This window comes from Capsicum annuum, chromosome 3 (assembly GCF_002878395.1).
Source record: "Capsicum annuum cultivar UCD-10X-F1 chromosome 3, UCD10Xv1.1, whole genome shotgun sequence".
Classification (NCBI taxonomy): domain Eukaryota; kingdom Viridiplantae; phylum Streptophyta; class Magnoliopsida; order Solanales; family Solanaceae; genus Capsicum; species Capsicum annuum.
The window spans coordinates 5,583,614-5,603,110 of NC_061113.1; the positions used below are offsets into that span (position 1 = coordinate 5,583,614).

Consider the following 19,497-nt stretch of genomic DNA (forward strand, 5'->3'; position numbering starts at 1 on the left):
AAATGAAGATTTTGTTTCGAAAAGGATTATTTACATTTAAACTCAGAGTCGCCAATTGACATAATTTGGTGTGCCAAGTCACCTTTGGAAAATCCTTTTCAAAATTGTTTTGACTCTTATAAAACTGATTTGCAAACAGAGATTCCGTCTAAGAAATTCTATTGACTGAGGGGAAGGTGTTAGGAACCCCTCGATCCCATGGTTCTACCACGGTCGTTTGGTGGAGCGTAACGGCTAATTAGACACTATGAATGTACAAACCATACAAAACACGTAAAACAAGCAAACAAATAGACAAAACAAAACGAATCAAAATATAGTGTCTAGTCCAATTTATACAGTCCAAAATAGAAAAATGCTAAGATAAATCCTATCTAATCTATACTAAGAGCGCTTTACCCGACGCCTCGGGCCTTCCTCTCGAACGCCTTCCACCAACATAGTACATTGGGGTATTCCCCGGTGAACAAATACAATTCCTTTGGGGCATTCCCCGGCAAATGAATACAATGTCAATTTCATGCGATAAACTAGGAAACATCCAACAAATATTCCAAACATTCCAACAATCCACCAATTTTAAATTTTGCCTACCCGAGCCTATCGTTTGCCTACCCGCTCGATGACATATAACGTTCAACATCAACAATGAATCAAAATACCATAATATTCACTTTTATCAATTTTTGATTTCTGACCCAAATCCATTCTAAACGCCACAAATAGCAATCACCATTTCAACAATCCATGCTCATTTTAGTAACGAATTTAAACAACAAAATCATATCAATGAAATCAAGTCATCATAATCAACCAACACATAACCATAGACAACGCAACCAATCAAAATGAAGAAAAGAACGGGTTAAAAAAATGGACCTCAATAGAACGTTCTCATAGATAATAAAGAAGTCCGAGACCGAAAGCCTCCAACACGGAACCCCAACAACGAACTCACCAAAACAATAATCCAAGAGTACCAACTGATCTGATTTCAACCAAGAATAAAAACCCAAAACAGGAAAAAATCGATGAATCCCCAAAGCTCGATCCCGATGATAGAATACAAAATCAGACAAACCTAAAAAAACCCCAATGCACGGTATCGAAAATGAACCGAGAGGAAGTCGAACCCAAAGCCTCAGAAATGTAGAATAAAGACTAAAAAAATATGGCTTAAGCTCCGATGAGCTGAGATGAATGCAGAGAACGACAACCCGAGATGGTTTCCAATGAACCTTGTTGTTTTCTGACGGATCCAACTCAGAAATCAAAGAGGAATATAGGGATTTTAGAATGTATTCGGAACGTAGTGGATTTTTAGCCCATAGAAACAGAAAATGACCAAATCAGTCCCTTTGGCGATGAGTTCGCCTGAAAGTGCTAACCCACAGTGCCTCTCGATCTAGTCTCTCTCTCCCTTCGCTACTCTCCACCTGTCTCTCTGTTTGATATGTGTGTGTGTGCGAGATTTTTGAGTGTAGTATATGGGTGTACGGTGGTGAATGAAAGAGAATCAAGTGATTGAGTATCTCCTTTTTCATTTTATCCCTGATGTGTATGTATTGATATATGAAGAAAAGGGTATGTCTGTTCAATCATGTTGCTGGGTGGAAAATTTTGTTTATGGGTGGGTATTCTGGGAAGGTCTTGTATGCACATGGGTTCCCCTTATTTCATTCCATGAAGGTCTATGGAGGTCCCCACGTTTCTGTGAGAAGAAGGTGTTTATATATTTTATATGATAAAATGGTCAGGGATATGACATCTTCTGTGGGGACCCTCTTTTTTTTTTTTGTTTTCTTCCTTTTTGTTATAGAAAAGATGAGAAAAACACGTGCATGAGGTTAAGGGGGGTGACGTGGGTTAGGTGGTAGGGTATAGGATAAAGTTTGTTAGGATAAGGCTAGGGATTTATTGAATTTTTGTTATTTTGTATTTTTGTAGGTATAATTACATGGGTGAGGGTACATGGTAGGATAAAGTAAAAAATGAGAAAACTAATTTTTTGGAGGGACAAAATTAGGTGTCTAAATTCACCATCACAATCACTAAGGTGCCTCCTCAAGCATTTAGGAATCATAAACATGTAATAGTGTAGGGGGAACATGCTATTGGATCATACTCTATTCAACAAGGTCTTGCATATAGTACTTCGCACGTATGTTAGTCTTGGCATGTATCGGATAACACATGTTTTGGGAAACTTCATACTATCATGTCACAACTCGTTCACTAAGGCTTTTCAACAAACACTAGGCATGAATAGGTTTACACCTTATTGGGTATTTCATGCTATGATGTCACAATTCATTCACTAAGGCATTTCAACAAATACTTGGCATGCATGGGCTTGCACACAATTGTGGGTTTCCTAATCAACATGATATAATGACCCTAATCCCTTCACTTGAGCATTTTATCAAACATATAGGGAGCATGCTTTGCTTATTCAACCATTTCTACACTTAATTGATATGAACACATCACATAGAAAGCAACTTGAAGAGGGTTTATGATAAACATCACATGAATTCGACATACTAGGGTCAAAGCTTGAAAAACTTGTAAACAACCATGAATCTCAACTCAATCATAGCAGGAACATCAATTTCAACTCACATGAATCATAAAAACCCATAAACACAAGATCTTTAAATTTTATAAAAAGGGTTCTTGAGCTTCTTGGATGAAAGGGACCCAAGAATCAACATCTACATACCTTGGGGAAACTTTATTCTTGAAATCACTTGGAGAGATTCTTGATTTCTCTTGATCTCTATTGATTTTGCTTAAAAAAGAAATAAGGGTTTTGATTTTGTAGAAACCCTAGATTTTGGTGTTGAAGAGGAGAAATGAGGTTGTGAGCCTTTATCGGGTATATATAGGGGCTGAAAAAGAGTGAGAAAAGACCACAAGGCCCTTTTAAAAAAATCTAAAAATTACTGATCCGGACATGCGATGGTCCGTCGGACCACTTCGTCGCACAGGACCAGAACTGACTCGCATTACCTTGGTGCAATGGTGGAGTGTGATGGTCCATCACATGGTCGATGGTCTGTCGAACCACTTGGTCACACATAACAAAAGGGAGGGCTCACTGTAACATTGCAACAGTGGAGGTCAACGGTCCATCGCATGGTCGACGGTCTGTCGAACCACTCTGTCACACATAACAAGAGGGAGGGCTCACTGTAACATTGCAACAATGGAGGTAAAAGGTCCATCGCATGCTCGATGGTCCATCGGACCACCCCATCGCACCTGGAGAAATCTGAATCCAACTGTTTTCAGTAAAATGGCCATAACGCGCTCGTTCGATGTCAGATTTTGATGAAATTGGTATCGATGGAAATCTTATTCAATGATCTACATGATAAAAAGTTGATAGTAAGGAAATTCTACACGGTTCAAAGTATTTCACACTTGGGAAGACACTTCTGAAATCTCTAGAATCAGATTTTCGCTTCACACAACACGCTCTAAGGCTCAGACTAGGAGAGAATTTTGCAAGGTGTTATAGTTATCTTGTATGTATTTTGGGTAAAATAATCTATATAAATGCAACAATAACTTCACCACAAGTTTATGTACAAAACAAGAACACTTATGAAGTTCCTTAACACCTTTAATAAAAGATTATGAATAATCTATCCAAAAAAAGTGTTAAATTTCAGAAAAAAAGATGAAAAAGAATTTTAAGGTCAAGTCCCCCAACTTCATGGAGTGTCCTTAAGGAATAATTTCCCTCACTGTACCCGAGGTTATGGAATCTTCCTCCCAGGATAAAATGGCCTTCAATCTGAACAATAGCGGTACCTCAAATTGTTGGATTCAATGCTCACTCAATAGCTTAATGATCACACAAAGTTTTTGTTAATAACAAAAGATTTTTTGCTATCAAAATTGATACCAACACCTGAGGAAAATATCAAGTATTTATAGCCTAAATTGTATCCTTCCAGAAAGGATGTATTGGTTCAGCAGAAAGGCACCTTTTCTGCAATAGTCACATCCCTGCGTTGGAACTTCACTGGAGATGCGCTTGAACTATGGCCGCATGTGACATTTTGCAGATTCCAGTGAGAAACTGCACTACGTCTGTGCCATAGTTCGTATACCTGCACTGCATATGCGGTCGCATGTCACCCTACAATGCAAAATAGTGTGCCTTTTCTCGAAGGGTCATATCCCTTTGTCATGTGTGTTGCGTATGCGTTGGAATGGCATCCATTTGGAGAAAATTAATACTACCAGATTTTGGATTAAATGTTCACTTGTAAACAAGTTCCAAATAAATTTTGTCTAAAAAATTAGATCTACAATCATTTTTCAAATCCAAATTTGAGCCAAGTGAGAGACGATGATGGAGTGAGGCATCACCTAGTTCTTTCTTCTCTATCCATGTGGAGTTAGTGTTTTTCATTATAAACACTTACAAGTTCTCTTCTCCCACCAATGTGGGAGAAATAGTGAACTTTCTAATTTGGGAGTACACTTTTCGAATTGGTGTCTCCCTTGTCTCCACTATTTTCTCTTCATTTTCCATTCACATATACACCTTGAACCTAACACTTAGCAGGAGAGGACTTCTTGATGACCAGAGTATTACCAAATTGGAGTTCTGTGAGTACTGCATTTTTGGGAAGCAAAAGAGAGTCAGATTCACTAAAGGCATCCACTCAACTAAAGACACACTTGATTACATTAATTCTAATCTCTAGGGTCCTTCTAGAGTACCTTCTAAAGGAGGTTCTAATTATTTTTTGACTATTATTGATGATTATTCCAGAAAAGTTTGGGTGTTCTTCCTGAAGCAAAAGAATAAAGTGTTGCCTACTTACAAGGAGTAGAAGACTATGATTGAGAAACAAATAGGGAAACAAGTAAAACACCTTCGGACTGATAATGGTTTAGAGTTCTATTCTAATGAATCTAATGTTTTGTGTTGTGCAAATCAGAAGGAATTGTGAGGCACTTAACAATTCGTCATACTCTGTAGAAAAGTGGTATGGCCGAACGAATGAATAGGACTATAATGGAGAAGGTGAATTGTGTGCTCTCTAATGCTGGTTTACCCAAATATTTTTGGGTTGAAGCTGCTTCCACAGCTTGTCTTCTTATTAACCGCTCTCCCTCAATCACAATTGATAAAAAGACTCCACAAGAGATATGGTCTGGTACTCTTGCTAGTTATTATAATTTAAGGATATTTGGATGTCTGGATTATGCTCATGTTGATAATGGAAAGTTGGAACTTAAAATTGTCAAGTGCTTATTTATGGGTTATAAGCCTGGTGTTAAAGGTTATAAGCTTTAGTGTCCAGAAAGAAGAAAGGTTCTAATTAGCTGGGATATTATGTTTGATGAAACTCCCATGCTTCGGGCTCCCTCCGAATCTAGTGTTTTTCCTCTAGATGAGCTTAGTGACATAAATCAGCAAAAGTCAAGCACCCACGTTGAATTACAAATTGGAGTAGAGCCTACACCAGTGCCTACTTCTCAATCTAGCCCAGAGCTACAAAGTGATACTATTTCTTCTTCACCACCAGTGATCCTACAATATTTTACTGCTAAACACGGGTCAGACCTCCTAAGAAGTATGTTGAAGCTGATTTGATTGCTTATGCATTGAATGTAGCAGAAGGTATTGATTCTGATGAAGAACCTTCTTCTTACTCAGAGGCAGTTAGATGTGATAATTTCGGCCGATGGATGATTGCTATGCAGGAGGAGATGGAATCACTTCATAAGAATGGCACATTAGATCTGGTGAAATTACCTAAGGATAACAAAGTTGTCCTTTACAAGTGGGTATTTAAAGGGAAATAAGGAACATTGGGAGTTGAATATGCTAGGTACAAAGCAAGACTAGTTTCTTAATGTTACAGTTAGGTTCAAGGTATTGACTTCACAGATGTGTTTTCTCCAGTTGTAAAACATAGTTCGATTCGAGCCTTTCTTGGTATTGTGGCCATGCATAATCTTTAGTTTGAGCAATTGGATGTCAAAACTGCATTCTTACATAGAGAACTTGAGGAGGACATCTATATGCAGCAACCATAGGGCTTTGTAGTTTCAGAAAATTAGGACTATGTATGCTTGCTGAAAAATATGCTTGCTGAAAAAGTCTTTTTGTGGCTTAAAACAGTTGCCCAGACAATTGTATAAGAGGTTTGACTCTTTTATGACCTCTCATATGTTTTGGAGGAGTAGTTATGATAGCTGTGTCTACTTCAAGGAGGAAAGTGGTGGTTCGTTCATGTATCTTCTCTTGTATATATATTGATGATATGTTGATTGGAGCAAAGGATATGAGAGAGATAATAAAAGTCAAAACCCAACTTAGAAAGGAGTTTGAGATGAAGGATCTAGGAGCAGAAAAGAAAATTCTTGACATGGAAAATCTGAGGGATAGAGAAAAGTGTAAGTTATACTTGAGTCAGAAAAGGTATATTGAGAAAGTGCTTCACAGGTTCAATATGCGAAATGCCAAACCTGTCAGTACTCCATTGGCAGCTCACTTCAAACTCTCATCCACTTTATCTCCAAATACAGATGATAAGAGTGACTATATGTCTCGAGTTCCATACTCTAGTGCCGTTGGGTCTCTTATGTATGCGATGGTGTGTTCCCGACTAGATTTAACATATGTTGTCTGTGCAGTTAGAATATACATGGCAAATCCTGGAGTTTAGTGGATTTTCAGATATTTGCATAGATCTTCTGATGTTTTTTTTACAATTTGGGCAAAATAGAGATGGAGTGATTGGGTATGTTGATTCTGGTTTTGCAGGAGACCATGATAAAAGGAGGTCCCTTACAGGATATATTTTCACCATTGGTGGTTGTGCTATCAGTTGGAAAGCTACTTTACCGACTACGGTTGCTTTGTCAACTACTGAGGCAGAGTACATGGCTATTACAGAGGCTTTCAGGGAAGCTATTTTATTGAATGGTATGTTTGGTGAACTTAGCAAAGACTTTTGGATTACTACGGTCTTTTGTGATAGTTGGAGTGCGATCTTCCTTAAAAAGATCAGATGCTTCATGAGAGGACAAAGCACATTGATGTACAATATCATTTTGTGCGTGAAATTATAGCTCATGGTGATATTGTAGTACCCATGATAACCCTACTAATATGATGACCAAGACACTACCAAGTGCCAAGTTTGAGCATTGCTTGGACTTGGTTGGTGTTAGCTGTTAAGATGTGCCCTTAGGGCTTTTGTAGAAGAGGTGGAGAGTTTTCGTGAAATGAATTTGAATTTTAAATCAGAATTCATGTCAAGTGGGAAATTGCTAGAGTTGTGACCCAAATTTTGTTGATCCAGCCTTGAAAGTTTCGCGATGCATCCATGTTTGTGATTTTTAATGGGGTCTGTGGTGGTAGCGTAGGATTGGCCCTAGGACCTATTTGTACGCACATACTATATAAGTGCAATTAGTGGGTCGGTTTTGAACATTCAGAAATTACGTCGTGCTCTACATTGTACTCCTTTCCTTTCATAGTGAAATTCCTTTGCCTCTGTCCGTGATTTTTCCCACAAGGGTTTCCACGTAAATTTGTGTGTTCTTGTCTTTTCTTTTTGCTTGTGGTTTTCTTTATTCTGTCCAATTCATAACAAAGTACATAGAGAATACTATGCATAATAGTATGGATGATGATGAATGGTTGTGTTGTTTGTGGTCCTTAACTTTGTGAAAATATCAGATTTCTTAGTCTATCTTCTGTAGGTATCGACAAGAAGATTCTCACGAATTCATGCACCAACTGGTGCTATAAATTTGTCAGACTCCCATGAAGTCAACAAGATTGTGGATAAAGTAGAGAGGTTGTTTCTAATATACCGTTGGTTCAGTCAAGTATGTGAAACAAATACAGTAATGAAGAAGCCATACTAAAAACAATGAAGAATAGAATCGTAGCAATAACAAATAGTACCTATTAACCTTTTATTCTAATCTCTGGCCTCCATATCTTTTACCCAGAGTCATGTTCTTGGTAAGCTGTAGATCAGCCATGTCTTGTTTAATTTACCTCTTCCAAATCCTTCTTCGGCCTACTTCTACCTCTCCTTATACCCATTATAATCGACCTCTCACACCTCTTTACTGAGACATGTGTGCATCTCTTCTTCACATGTCTGAACAATTTCAGTTTTATTCTCTCATCTTGTCCATATCAGAGACCACTCTTACCTTGTCCCTGATATCTTTGTTCCTAATTCTGTATTTTCAAGTATGTTCACACATTTATCTCAACATCCTCTTTTGGCTATTTTCATATTTTTGATGTGCAACTTCTTGACAGCCAGCTGTCTTTTCTGGCAGAGTTGTTAAGGACAGGGATAAGTCGCTCAAACCCGATCGAGCTTTTTGTCTCCTTTAGTATATTTTCAAAGGAAATGTCCCCTCGGAAATTTTGGCTAAAAAAATTGCCTTTCCGCACATAACTTGAATATTAACTATCCTATCACAATCCATATTGGTTTCTAAATAACTTAGTCATTCAAACTTATAGTTTTTGTTCATACAATAGTTGATTTGCCTCTCTAAAGTTCCCTGTCCACAACTTAATTTCATTTGGTCCTTCAAAGTGTCCATAGTCCATATTTCATCTTTGCCATTTCTCCATCTAGTCTTTTTCTTTTTTGTAATAAATATAATGAGAATGAAAGTCCTATTTTCAAAAAGCTAACATGAGATTTTCTTTTTGGTTGCAGACAGACTGTTGAGGCATCCAATCCAGGAACGCCTAATGCTATGAACTCCTCAAATTTCCATGCATGCATATGGAGAGGTTGGATGAAGCATCTTTAAACTGGATGCATAATGAAAACCATCTACATCGAAAGAATGGCAGCTTTGTTGACGAAGACACCATCTCAATTTCCAATTCCTGAAAGATACTGAGTTGATTTCCCTGGTAAACTCATCTTCTATTTCTATCTATTTGATAGTCCCTGTTATGTACATGTTTATGCATGCAGACTTAGCCTAATCTACAATTAAATAACTTTCCTACTTAGCAAATCTACTTGCTATTAGTAAAGGATAATCCAAGTAAAATGAAACGGAGAGTATATGATATTTTTATAAGAAAGGATTTAGATAATATATATATATATATGATATGGTATGTATATGTGTATGCATGAGAATTAACTAACTTTCCTACTTAGCAAATTTACTTACTATTAATATAGGATCCAAGTAAAATGAAACTCAAGAGTATATGATATGTATATAAGAGAAGATTTAGGTAATATGATATATATTTTTATGATATGATATGTACATGTATATACATGAGGATTTAGCTTCCTTCCCTCCCTTTTCAAATCCATTCAATTATGAAAATCCACTCCTCACTATATAGTAACTTCCAACCAACTCTCAAAATTCCAAATCCTTCAAAACTTCAGTAACAAAAGACAAATATTAGTTTACTTTCCAAAACAAAAAACCTATTTCTTGATTTCATTTTCTATATAAACCCCCATTCTATATGTTGTTTTCCTCATCATTACAAAAAATACCCTTGTCTTAAAAAGCCTTAGAATCCCATTCTTTACACAAAAATCTTGATATTTTTTTTTTTTTCAAAAAAAGAATCTTGATTTTCATCATTTTTTTGTTGCTTTTCTTATGGAGAACAAAAAAAATCAACACACATGTGTTAAGTCAGTTGATTCTTTCAAGGATTTGATTGGTTCGTCTCCAGAATCAACTCATCATGTGGAATCTTCTGATTCTGATCCTTGGATTGATAGTTCTACTTCTGATGATGATTCAGATACAGTGGACTTAGAATGGTTTGCTGCTAATGATGGGCCAATTGATGCTAAGCCCATTGCATAAGTTGAGTCCAAATATGATTTTGAGGTTAAGCCCATTACCTCAGTTGGGCCCAAATGTGATTTTGAGGTGAAGCCCATTACCTCAGTTGGGCCCAAATATGATTTTGAGGTAAAGCCCATTACCTCAGTTGGGCCCAAATATGATTTTGAGGTTAAGCCCATCCAGGCAGTTGAGTCCAAATGTGATTTTGGGGTGAAGCCCATTACATCAATTGGGCCCAAATGTGATTTTGAAGCCAAGCCCATCTCGTCACTTGAGGCCAAGTGTGATTTTGCAAGAGAAAATTAAGAAAATAAGCCCGTGTGGACACCTAATGTGTTAAAAACTTACAAGGTATGGACTTTTAGAACTCTTATAATCAATATATACATAAATTATAGACTAGTTATACATGAATTATAATATGCTATACATCTGCCAACTACTTTTAGTTAATTGTTCTGGTCTTTGTTATGGCATCTTAATTGACTGTGGTGTCCGAGCTAGCTTCATACAGCTCGACTAAATGTATGTATATATGTATAACATCTCAATTAATCCAAAATATCAAACTTGTTATATTTTCATCATCTGTGTATATTTGTATGAATGTATCAGTTAAGATTCTCATATTTTTGTCATTTTTGTTGTTCTGTCAGGGTGCTGGACTTGTTAACTTAGGCAACACATGCTTTCTTAATGCGGTATTGCAATGTTTCATGCACACGGTGCTTTTGTTTGACCTCCTTCTGCGTAACACTCATGTGCCATGTGATCGTAAGGACAATTGTTTTTCAAAGATATCTGTTGTTTTGTTCCATTTTGAGTTATTATTGATGTTCTGTTCATTTCTTTTTTTGTATAGTCGTTGCAGGTTACGCTGATTTCTGTTTAATTTGCGTTTTCAAAGAGCTTATTGGCAGTTCCTTGGCTTATGATGGTGGTTCTCTTTCGCCTTGGAAACTTGTCGACAATTTGAGTTGTACCCTCAGTCATGTGTTGTTTATGGTTTAACGAGATATTCCCCATTTGGCACACACACATGAGTGGAATAGAAAATAATTTGCAAAATAGGATGGATGATGATTAATGTTTGTGTAGTTTGTGGTCCTTAACATTGTGAAAAAATAACAGATTTTTCGTCTGGTTTCCGTAAGTATCAGCAAGAAGATGCTCACGAATTCTTGCAATGCTTTCTCAATAGGCTTGAAAGCCGATGTAATGACATTGTCCAACAAGTTTTTGGCGGCCGGCTTGTCAGCAAGGTAAGCATACTAGAATACTATCTTATTATTCATATGTATCTTGAAAATATGACGTTTGTAATGTTAAATATCTCTTTCTCAAATTGCAGCTTCGCTGTTACAACTGCGGCCACTGCTCCAATACTTACGAGCCTCTTATAGATGTGATCTTGGAGATCAAAGATGCCGACAGCTTACATTCAGTGTTGGAGTCGTTCACAAGAGTTGAGAAACTTGATGATCCAGAGATCAAGTATACTTGTGAAAGATGTAAGGTGCAAGTCTCAATTGAGAAGCAGCTGATGCTATACAATGCCCCTTCGGTTGCTGTCTTTCATTATTGTGCAAAAGGTGGACAAGCATGTTTCATTTCCGTTGGAATTGGACTTGCTTCCTTACATCGAAAATATCCAATCCTATAATGTGAGTATCTGTTAGTACATTTACTTTATATTTTGTTAGTAGTAACATGATGTTATTTTCAATTTTTACTTGTCTCTGACAGGAAGAAATGAAGTACGATCTTTATGCAGTTATAGTGCACGCCGGGTCTACATCCAGTTCGGGACACTATTACAGCTTCATTTGTGCTGAACCCAATGAATGGTACAAATTTGATGACTCAACGGTACGTAGAATAGTGCAATCATATTCTCTGTTATATGTCACTGATAGTCTATTTTTCCAAGCTTCTTGAACGACAACTAACTTGATATTATGTTCGTTTGTCATAGATTTCTCGGGTTCACGAAGATCTTGTTTTGGCAGAAGAAGCATATATTATGTTTTATACAAAGAGAGACACCCTGTGGTTTTCAGATTGTGTTGCACTGCAATTGCATAATGTGGACACTATCCGCCTACTTTATCTTTCACTTCCAAATAATCATGCTTCCTGTCAGTGAATCCAATGCTTCTGCAATCGACACATCTTCGTCTGCTCCAAGACCAACTGGTGCAATCAACTCTTCAGATTTTCATGAACTCACGAAGATTGCGGATAATGAATTGAAGAAGACTGTGCAAATGTCTACTCTAGGATCGCCTAGTGCTATTAACTCTTCAAAAGAAAACAATACTTCTCAGGACATTGGTGTGACCGAAAGTGTTAGAAAAATGCATAAGAGCTACAGCAGTTAAATTTTTATGTTATCTGTTAGAAGTTAATATTAGTCAGCAGTAAAATTAGTTTCTAATCCTTATCCTTATCTTTAGGAGTTGGTTATTTTTTCATTTAGGATTGTAACCTATAAATAATTTTAATTCTGCAATAAAGCTGTAGTTTTTGCTTTCATCAATATCTCTCTGTTAAACTTGTCAAACTCATGTTCCACTTGTTCATCAACATGTAAAATCAGTTTCTTATGTTCTTCACTCTCTGGAAACTAACAATTGGTATCAGAGCACTTATTTCTTGAGGGATCTGTGGGTGTTTCCATCTAAGTAATAACTGTGTGGGTGTTTCCATCTAAGTAATAACTGAAACAAGGCAAGTTTATGGAGCATGGAAGCAGAATCAAGTTTTTCAAGTATGGCACCACCTGTTTTTAATGGTGAAAACTATCATATTTGGGCTGTAAGGATGGAAACTTATCTAGATGCCATGGATATGTGGGAGGCAGTTGAAGAGGATTATGAAATTCCTCCATTGCCTGACAATCCAACTATAGCCCAGATCAAGAACCATAAAGACAAGAAAACCAGAAAATCAAAGGCAAAAGCCTGTCTATTTTCAACAGTATCTTCTTCAATTTTCACTCGAATTATGTCTCTAAAGTCAGCCAAAGACATGGGATTAACTCAAGTCAGAATATGAAGGGGATGAGAGGATCAGAGGTATGCAAGTTTTGAATCTTATAAGATATTTTGAGATGTAGAAGATGAAAGAAACTGAAACCATAAAAGATTACTCTGAAAGGTTCTTGAACATAGCAAATAGAGTAAGATTGCTTGGTTCCGTGTTTAATGATTCTCGTATTGTTGAGAAAATTCTGGTAACTGCGCTGGAAAGATTTGAAGCAACCATAACTACTTTGGAAAACACCAAGGATCTGTCCAAGATCACCTTGGTGGAGTTGTTGAATGCTTTGCAGGCTCAAGAACAACGAAAGGTCATGAGAGATGAAGAAATACCGAGGGAGCATTGTTTGCCAAGCCTCAATATGGAGGTAAAAATAAAAAGAAGAAGAACAAGAAGAATGATGAAAGCGCTCCAGCAGGTACTGCAACAGGAAAAATTGGAAACAAAAAGAAAAATTTTCCTCCATGTAAGCATTGTAACAAGAAAGTCCATCCATCATACAAGTGTTGGAGAAGGCCTAACTCTAAGTGTAGTAAATTCAATCAACTTGGGCATGAAGCGGTCATTTGCAAGAACAAAAATCAGCAGCAAGAAGCAGATGCTCAAATCGTGGATGGAGAGGAGGAAGATCAACTCTTTGTTGCTACATGTGTTTCAAGTAAATCATCAAGTGAGTGTTGGTTTATTAATAGTGGATGTACTAATCACATGACAAACGACAAGGATCTCTTCAAGGAATTGAAGCCTATGACCATTACTAAAGTCAGAATAGGTAATGGTGAATATATTCTTGTACAAGGAAAAGGAACGGTTGTTATTCCAAGTCACTCAGGTACAAAAACAATTTCTGAAGTGCTTTATGTACCTGAAATAGATCAGAACTTGCTTAGTGTTGGTCAATTGATGGAAAACAACTTCAAATTAAATTTTGAAGATAAACATTGCTTAATCAAGGATGCATCAAAGAAATGTTTAAAATAAGAATGAGAGATAAAAGTTTCTCATTAGATCCATTTGAGGAGGAGCATGTGAATTTTTCAGCCAAAGAAAATGTTGCAGAAGTATGGCACAAGAGACTATGACATTATCACTATGAAGGGTTGCTTAAAATGCACAAGGCAGAAATAGTCGAGGACCTACCTGTCTTAGAAGTGAATTCTTCAAATTGCCTTGATTGTCAATATGGGAAACAAAGCAGACTTCCATTTCCAAAAACAACTTGGAGAGCGTTAAAGAAATTGCAACTAATTCATATCGATATAGCAGGACCTCAAAGGACTCCCTCACTAAAAGGTAGTCTTTACTACATCATTTTTGTTGATGATCTAACTCGCATGCGTTGGATTTACTTTCTCAAGCGTAAGTCAGAGGCTGCTAATGTCTTTCGGAAGTTCAAAGCAAAAGTAGAAAATGAAGCTACTTGTAAAATTCAGTCCATACGAACAGATAATGGAAAGGAATACACTTCTCAACAATTCAACATTTTATGTAAGGAAGTAGGGATTCATCATCAGCTTACTACTACGTATACTCCTCAACAAAATGGAGTAAGTGAAAGAAGAAATAGGTACATAATGGAGATGACCAGATGCATGTTGCACGAGAAGAACTTGCCAAAGAAATTTTGGGTAGAAGCAGCAAATATATTAGTTTTTCTCCAAAACAGGTTTCCCACAAAAGCGGTGAGAGGTCGAACTCCTTTCAAAGATTGGTATGGGTTCAAACCATCATTAAACTTCCTTAAAGTGTTTGGTTGTCTTTGTTTTTACTATGTTCCTCAAGTTAAATGAGACAAGCTAGATAAGAAATTTGTTCCAGACATTTTTATTGGATACAGTGCAGTTTCAAAGGCATATAAAGTCTTCCAACCGCAAACTGAAAATATAATCTTAAGTAGAGATGAGTATTTTATGGATAATGAAGAATGGTGTTGGGACATCTCAAAGAAACCTGTCCTAAACTCTTTGAACTCAGCAGAAAAGTTTCCTGCCAAAGTTCCTGAAAAACAAATATCACTCTCATCGCAAGATAAAGTGGTGGATCATTCACCGGTTAAAGGTACTCGACTACTCACTGATATATATCAGAGATGTAATATGCCAGTATGTGAACCTGTTGGGTAAATTGAAGCCAAGAATGATGAAAATTGGGTGGCTGCAATGAAAGAGGAGTTGTTTATGATTGAGAAGAACATGACTTGGGAGCTTGTTGATCAACCTAAAGATAGAAAAGTAATTGGGTTGAAATGGATCTTCAAAACAAAGTTAAATGTTGATGGTTCAGTCAACAAGCATAAATCAAGTCTTGTCGTTAAGGGATATGCTCAAATTTTTGGTGTGGATTACTTTGATACATTCGCACCAGTGGCTAGGCTTGACACGATCAGGTTACTTCTTGCTCTTGCTGCACAATTGGGCTGGAAAGTGTATCAGATGGATGTCAAATCGGCATTTCTTAATGGTTTTCTCCAGGAAGAAATTTATGTTGAGCAACCCAAAGGCTTTGTCATGAAAGGAAAAGAGAACAAATTTTACAGGCTAAGGAAGGCTCTTTATGGACTTAAACAGGCACCAAGGGCCTGGTATGGTCGAATAGATGATCATTTGCTTGGGTTAGGCTTTGAAAAGAGTCTATCAAAATCTACACTTTAAGTTAAACATAATGACAGTGATATTCTTGTTGTGTCTATATATGTTGATGGTGTACTAGTTATAGGGAGCAATACAAAGAATATTTAAGATTTCAAGCAAGAAATGATGCAAGCCTTCGGGATGACTGATCTTGGTATAATGTCCTATTTTCATGGAATGGAAATCAAACAGGGATAGAATGAAGTTTTCATTTGTTAGAAGAAATATGCTAAAGAAATTCTGAAGAAGTTCAACATGGAAGATTGCAAGGAGATGAGTACTCCTATGAACCAAAAAGAGAAACTAAGCAAGAATGTTCAAGAGAAAGTGGAGGAAACGTACTTCAGAGGCTTAGTCGGTTGTTTGATGTATATCACAGCTACAAGACCCGATATTTTGTATGTTGTAAGCATTTTATCGAGGTTCATGCATTGTGCTAGTGAGCTGCATCTAAAAGCAACAAAAAGAGTAATCAGATACATCAAAGGAACCATTAATTATGGTGTCAAGTTTCAGAAAAATCCAAATCTGAAACTACTTGGGCATTCGGATAGTGATTGGGCTGGATCAGTGGATGACATGAAGAGCACATATGGATATTGCTTTAGTCTTGGCTCCGGAATATTTTCTTAGTGCTCAAAGAAGCAGGATATTGTGGCTCAATCCACTGCAGAGGCAGAATTTGTGGTTGCAACAGCAGCAACGAATCAAGCTCTGTGGTTGAAGAAAGTATTTGCTGATTTGCATATGAATCAAACAAAAGGAACTGAGGTATTTGTGGACAACCAATCTGCGATTGCAATTTCTCACAATCCTGTATTTCATGCCAAAACAAAACACTTCAACATCAAGCTTTTCTTCTTAAGAGAAGTGCAAAAGACTGGTGATGTGATTCTTCTCTAATGCAAAACCGAGGAGCAGCTGGCTGATATCTTCACCAAGCCTTTACCGGGAAACAAATTTCAACTTCTCAGGAAAAAACTTGGAGTTTGCAGCTCTTAAAGCAAGGAGGAGTGTTAGAAAAATGCATAAGAGCTGCAGCAGTTAAATTTTTATGTTATCTGTTAGAAGTTAATATTAGTCAGCAGTAAAATTAGTTTCTAATCCTTATCCTTATCTTTAGGAGTTGATTATTTTTTCAGTTAGGATTGTAACCTATAAATAATTTTAATTCTGCAATAAATCTGTAGTTTTTGCTTTCATCAATATCTCTCTGTTAAACTTATCAAACTCATGTTCCACTTGTTCATCAACATGTAAAATCAGTTTCTTATGTTCTTCACTCTCTGGAAACTAACAGAAAGAATGGCACCGTTGTTGCCTAAGTCACTAGGTAAACTCATTTTCAATTTCTATGTATTGGTGAGTCATGTCATTAGCTTACTACTCCCTCCGTTCGCTTTTACTTGCAAATATATTTTAAGTACTGTGTACTTGTTTGAAGAGTATTACACCTACCAACTGATCGATTTGTTTATAACATCAGCAGATCAGGTTGCTAGCGAAAATCAATGGCAGATGGATCCAGAGCAAGAGACGGAAATAATGCTGGCTTGTTCTATGATTAAGAAAAGAGTCCGGGTCCAAGAGGTGAACAACTCATGGCCGCATTATGCAGATTAGGCAGCCATGAAAGTTCAGTTCTCTGAGCGAGAAAAGGAGAAAAATGGAAGTTTCTCTGAGTCGCAAGGATGATGGAAGTTCAGCTGACCGGCGCAAATCAAGATTTGGCTCTGCAGGTTTACATCCTGTGGTGGCTAGCAACATCAGGTCTTGATAGGCGGATCTAAAATTTTGAGTTTATAGATTCAAGATAGAAAGGATATGTTATTGGATTTTAGTTAAATTATTTATGCATATTTAATATTTTTGAACATTTGTCCATGAGGATATAATGTAAGATGTTTACTTGTAATACTGAGTTTTTAGTTTTTGCATATCTGTCGTTTAATTTATTATTTATAAATGTCTTATATACTACATTATTCTAACGTCGTTTGCATATATGGGTATACCAACGTAGTTGTTCTGTTATACAACAATATACATAGTGTACTTCCATAAGTAGGGTTACGGGAGGATAGTGTGCTCACAATTCTACTCTTACCTTAACAAAGGTATCAAAAGTCAAGTATGCAAAACAAATACAATAGTGAAGCAGTCAATACCAAAAATAATGGAGAATAGAGTCGTAACGACAACAAATGACACCTATTATCTTCTATCTTAATGTGTCACCATATCTTTCTATCTAGTGTCATGTCTTTGGTAAGCTATAGAATCAACTATATGTCTTATCTAGTCACCTCTTCCCTGTTCTTACCCCACCATATATGGCCTGTCGCACCTCTTCATTCGGATATCTATGTATCTTCTCTTCACATGTTCGAACCATTTCAGTAACATCTCTCCTATCTTTCCCACCACGGTGGCTACTCTTACCTTGTCCTTGATCTCTTCATTCCTAATTTTGTATCTCCTAGTATGCCTACATATCTATCTCAACATACTATTTTCTCTAATTTTATCTACGTGATGTGTGACTTCTTGACTGGCAAAACTCCACCTCATACTGTGAAAATATTAAAGTAGATTTTTTAGAATCATATATTTCTAGCTAAGTTTCTAGAATAGTCTAGTGTAGTATTTAGGATAATCAAATTGAAGAAATATCTATATTTCTAGGTATTTCTTGGTAGAAGAATCTAGAAAGTTATAGTATAGTCTCTTTGATATTTACTTAGTACAAGTCTAGATATTCTAGAGTACTGTGAGATATTTGAGGATGCCATTTGTAGAATAGGGTAGAATAATCTAGATTTGTAGTATCTAGAATCATACCTCCACAAGTATAAATAGGGGATGGCACTAGGCATTTGTAACCAACAAAAATCAAATCAATTCAACTAGTCTTCTTCTATACCCAAGTTTCAATTCAATATCTTCCTTCACCTTTCTAGCTTTCTCTTCTTAGTTGAATCTTCCAATCTTAGTTAACGATCATAGGCTAGCAGAAGATCTCTTCAACTACACCTTTCTTCTTCTATTCTCTATATGGTATAAGAGCCATAGCCACACGTTGGATTCTGAAGTTTATTTCAAGATCGGGTTTGTGGTCGATTCAACTAGTTTTTCCTAATGAATTTAAGTGATTACGTTAATGGACTGGGAATGGAGTTGTTGAATCAGTCCAATTACAAGGTATGGAGGACTTTTATGGAATCATACCTTGTGGGGAGGATTTGTGGGAATAGTAGTGCATACAAGAAGTGGAAGCATATTAATGCAAAAGCGGAGTTCATTTTGAAGAGGTCCATCTTCTCAAATTTATTTGACCATATTATAATGTGTAAATCAGTTCATGATATTTGGAGGACACTTGATCAGTTATTCTATAAGAAGAATGAAGCCCGGCTACAGATATTGGAGAACAATTTGGCTAACGTCAATCAAGGTAATCTTTCTATTGCCGAGTATTTCTTGAGGATTAAAAATTTATGTTCTGAGATCTCTTTATTAATTCTGAAGCACGAATAAGAAGAAATATTTGTCATGACCCGAACCAGTGTCTGGCCGTGACGAGCATTTTGAACCATGGAGGCCCGAAACACCCCTATCTGTCTAGTAATCATGCACCTAATTCATATGATCAAAGTAAAGCGGAAGAAACACAATAATTCGGAAACATGGTCATAAATATGAAAAGAAACAATAACGGGGAAATAAGTTTTCCCCAACATCAATCAACCTCTAAACAACTATCTGCGGAAATCTCTAACAAATGACTGAGTCAAGTAACTGTATATAAACTAGGACAAGGCCCCCAGTAGACCCCAAAACCGAATATAAGATAAAAAGATTGTAGGACATAAGACCTTCCGAAACATAGAAGGCTCACCACTTGTTTCTGCAACTCTGTCTGAATGATCTACTGATTCTCTTGACCCCTAGACTGGGCCTTTGAACCTGAGAAGTT

The 19,497-nt window shown here is 36.7% G+C and overlaps 2 protein-coding genes across 2 annotated transcripts; both read left to right on the top strand.

The window, feature by feature from the left end:
- Positions 1-6,482: 6,482 nt before the first annotated feature.
- LOC124896544 (ubiquitin carboxyl-terminal hydrolase 20-like) lies at positions 6,483-12,230 on the top strand. The gene is made up of 11 exons (XM_047408093.1): positions 6,483-6,584; positions 6,667-6,815; positions 8,730-8,806; positions 9,731-9,861; positions 10,506-10,623; positions 10,721-10,828; positions 10,981-11,111; positions 11,201-11,464; positions 11,596-11,718; positions 11,825-11,901; positions 11,993-12,230. The coding sequence occupies exons 1-11, from the start codon at positions 6,483-6,485 to the stop codon at positions 12,228-12,230; spliced, it is 1,518 nt and encodes a 505-aa protein (XP_047264049.1).
- Positions 12,231-12,970: 740 nt separating this feature from the next.
- On the top strand, positions 12,971-13,872 carry LOC107865605. Its single transcript, XM_047408094.1, has 2 exons — positions 12,971-13,309; positions 13,396-13,872. The coding sequence occupies exons 1-2, from the start codon at positions 12,971-12,973 to the stop codon at positions 13,870-13,872; spliced, it is 816 nt and encodes a 271-aa protein (XP_047264050.1).
- The last annotated feature ends 5,625 nt before the right edge of the window (positions 13,873-19,497 follow it).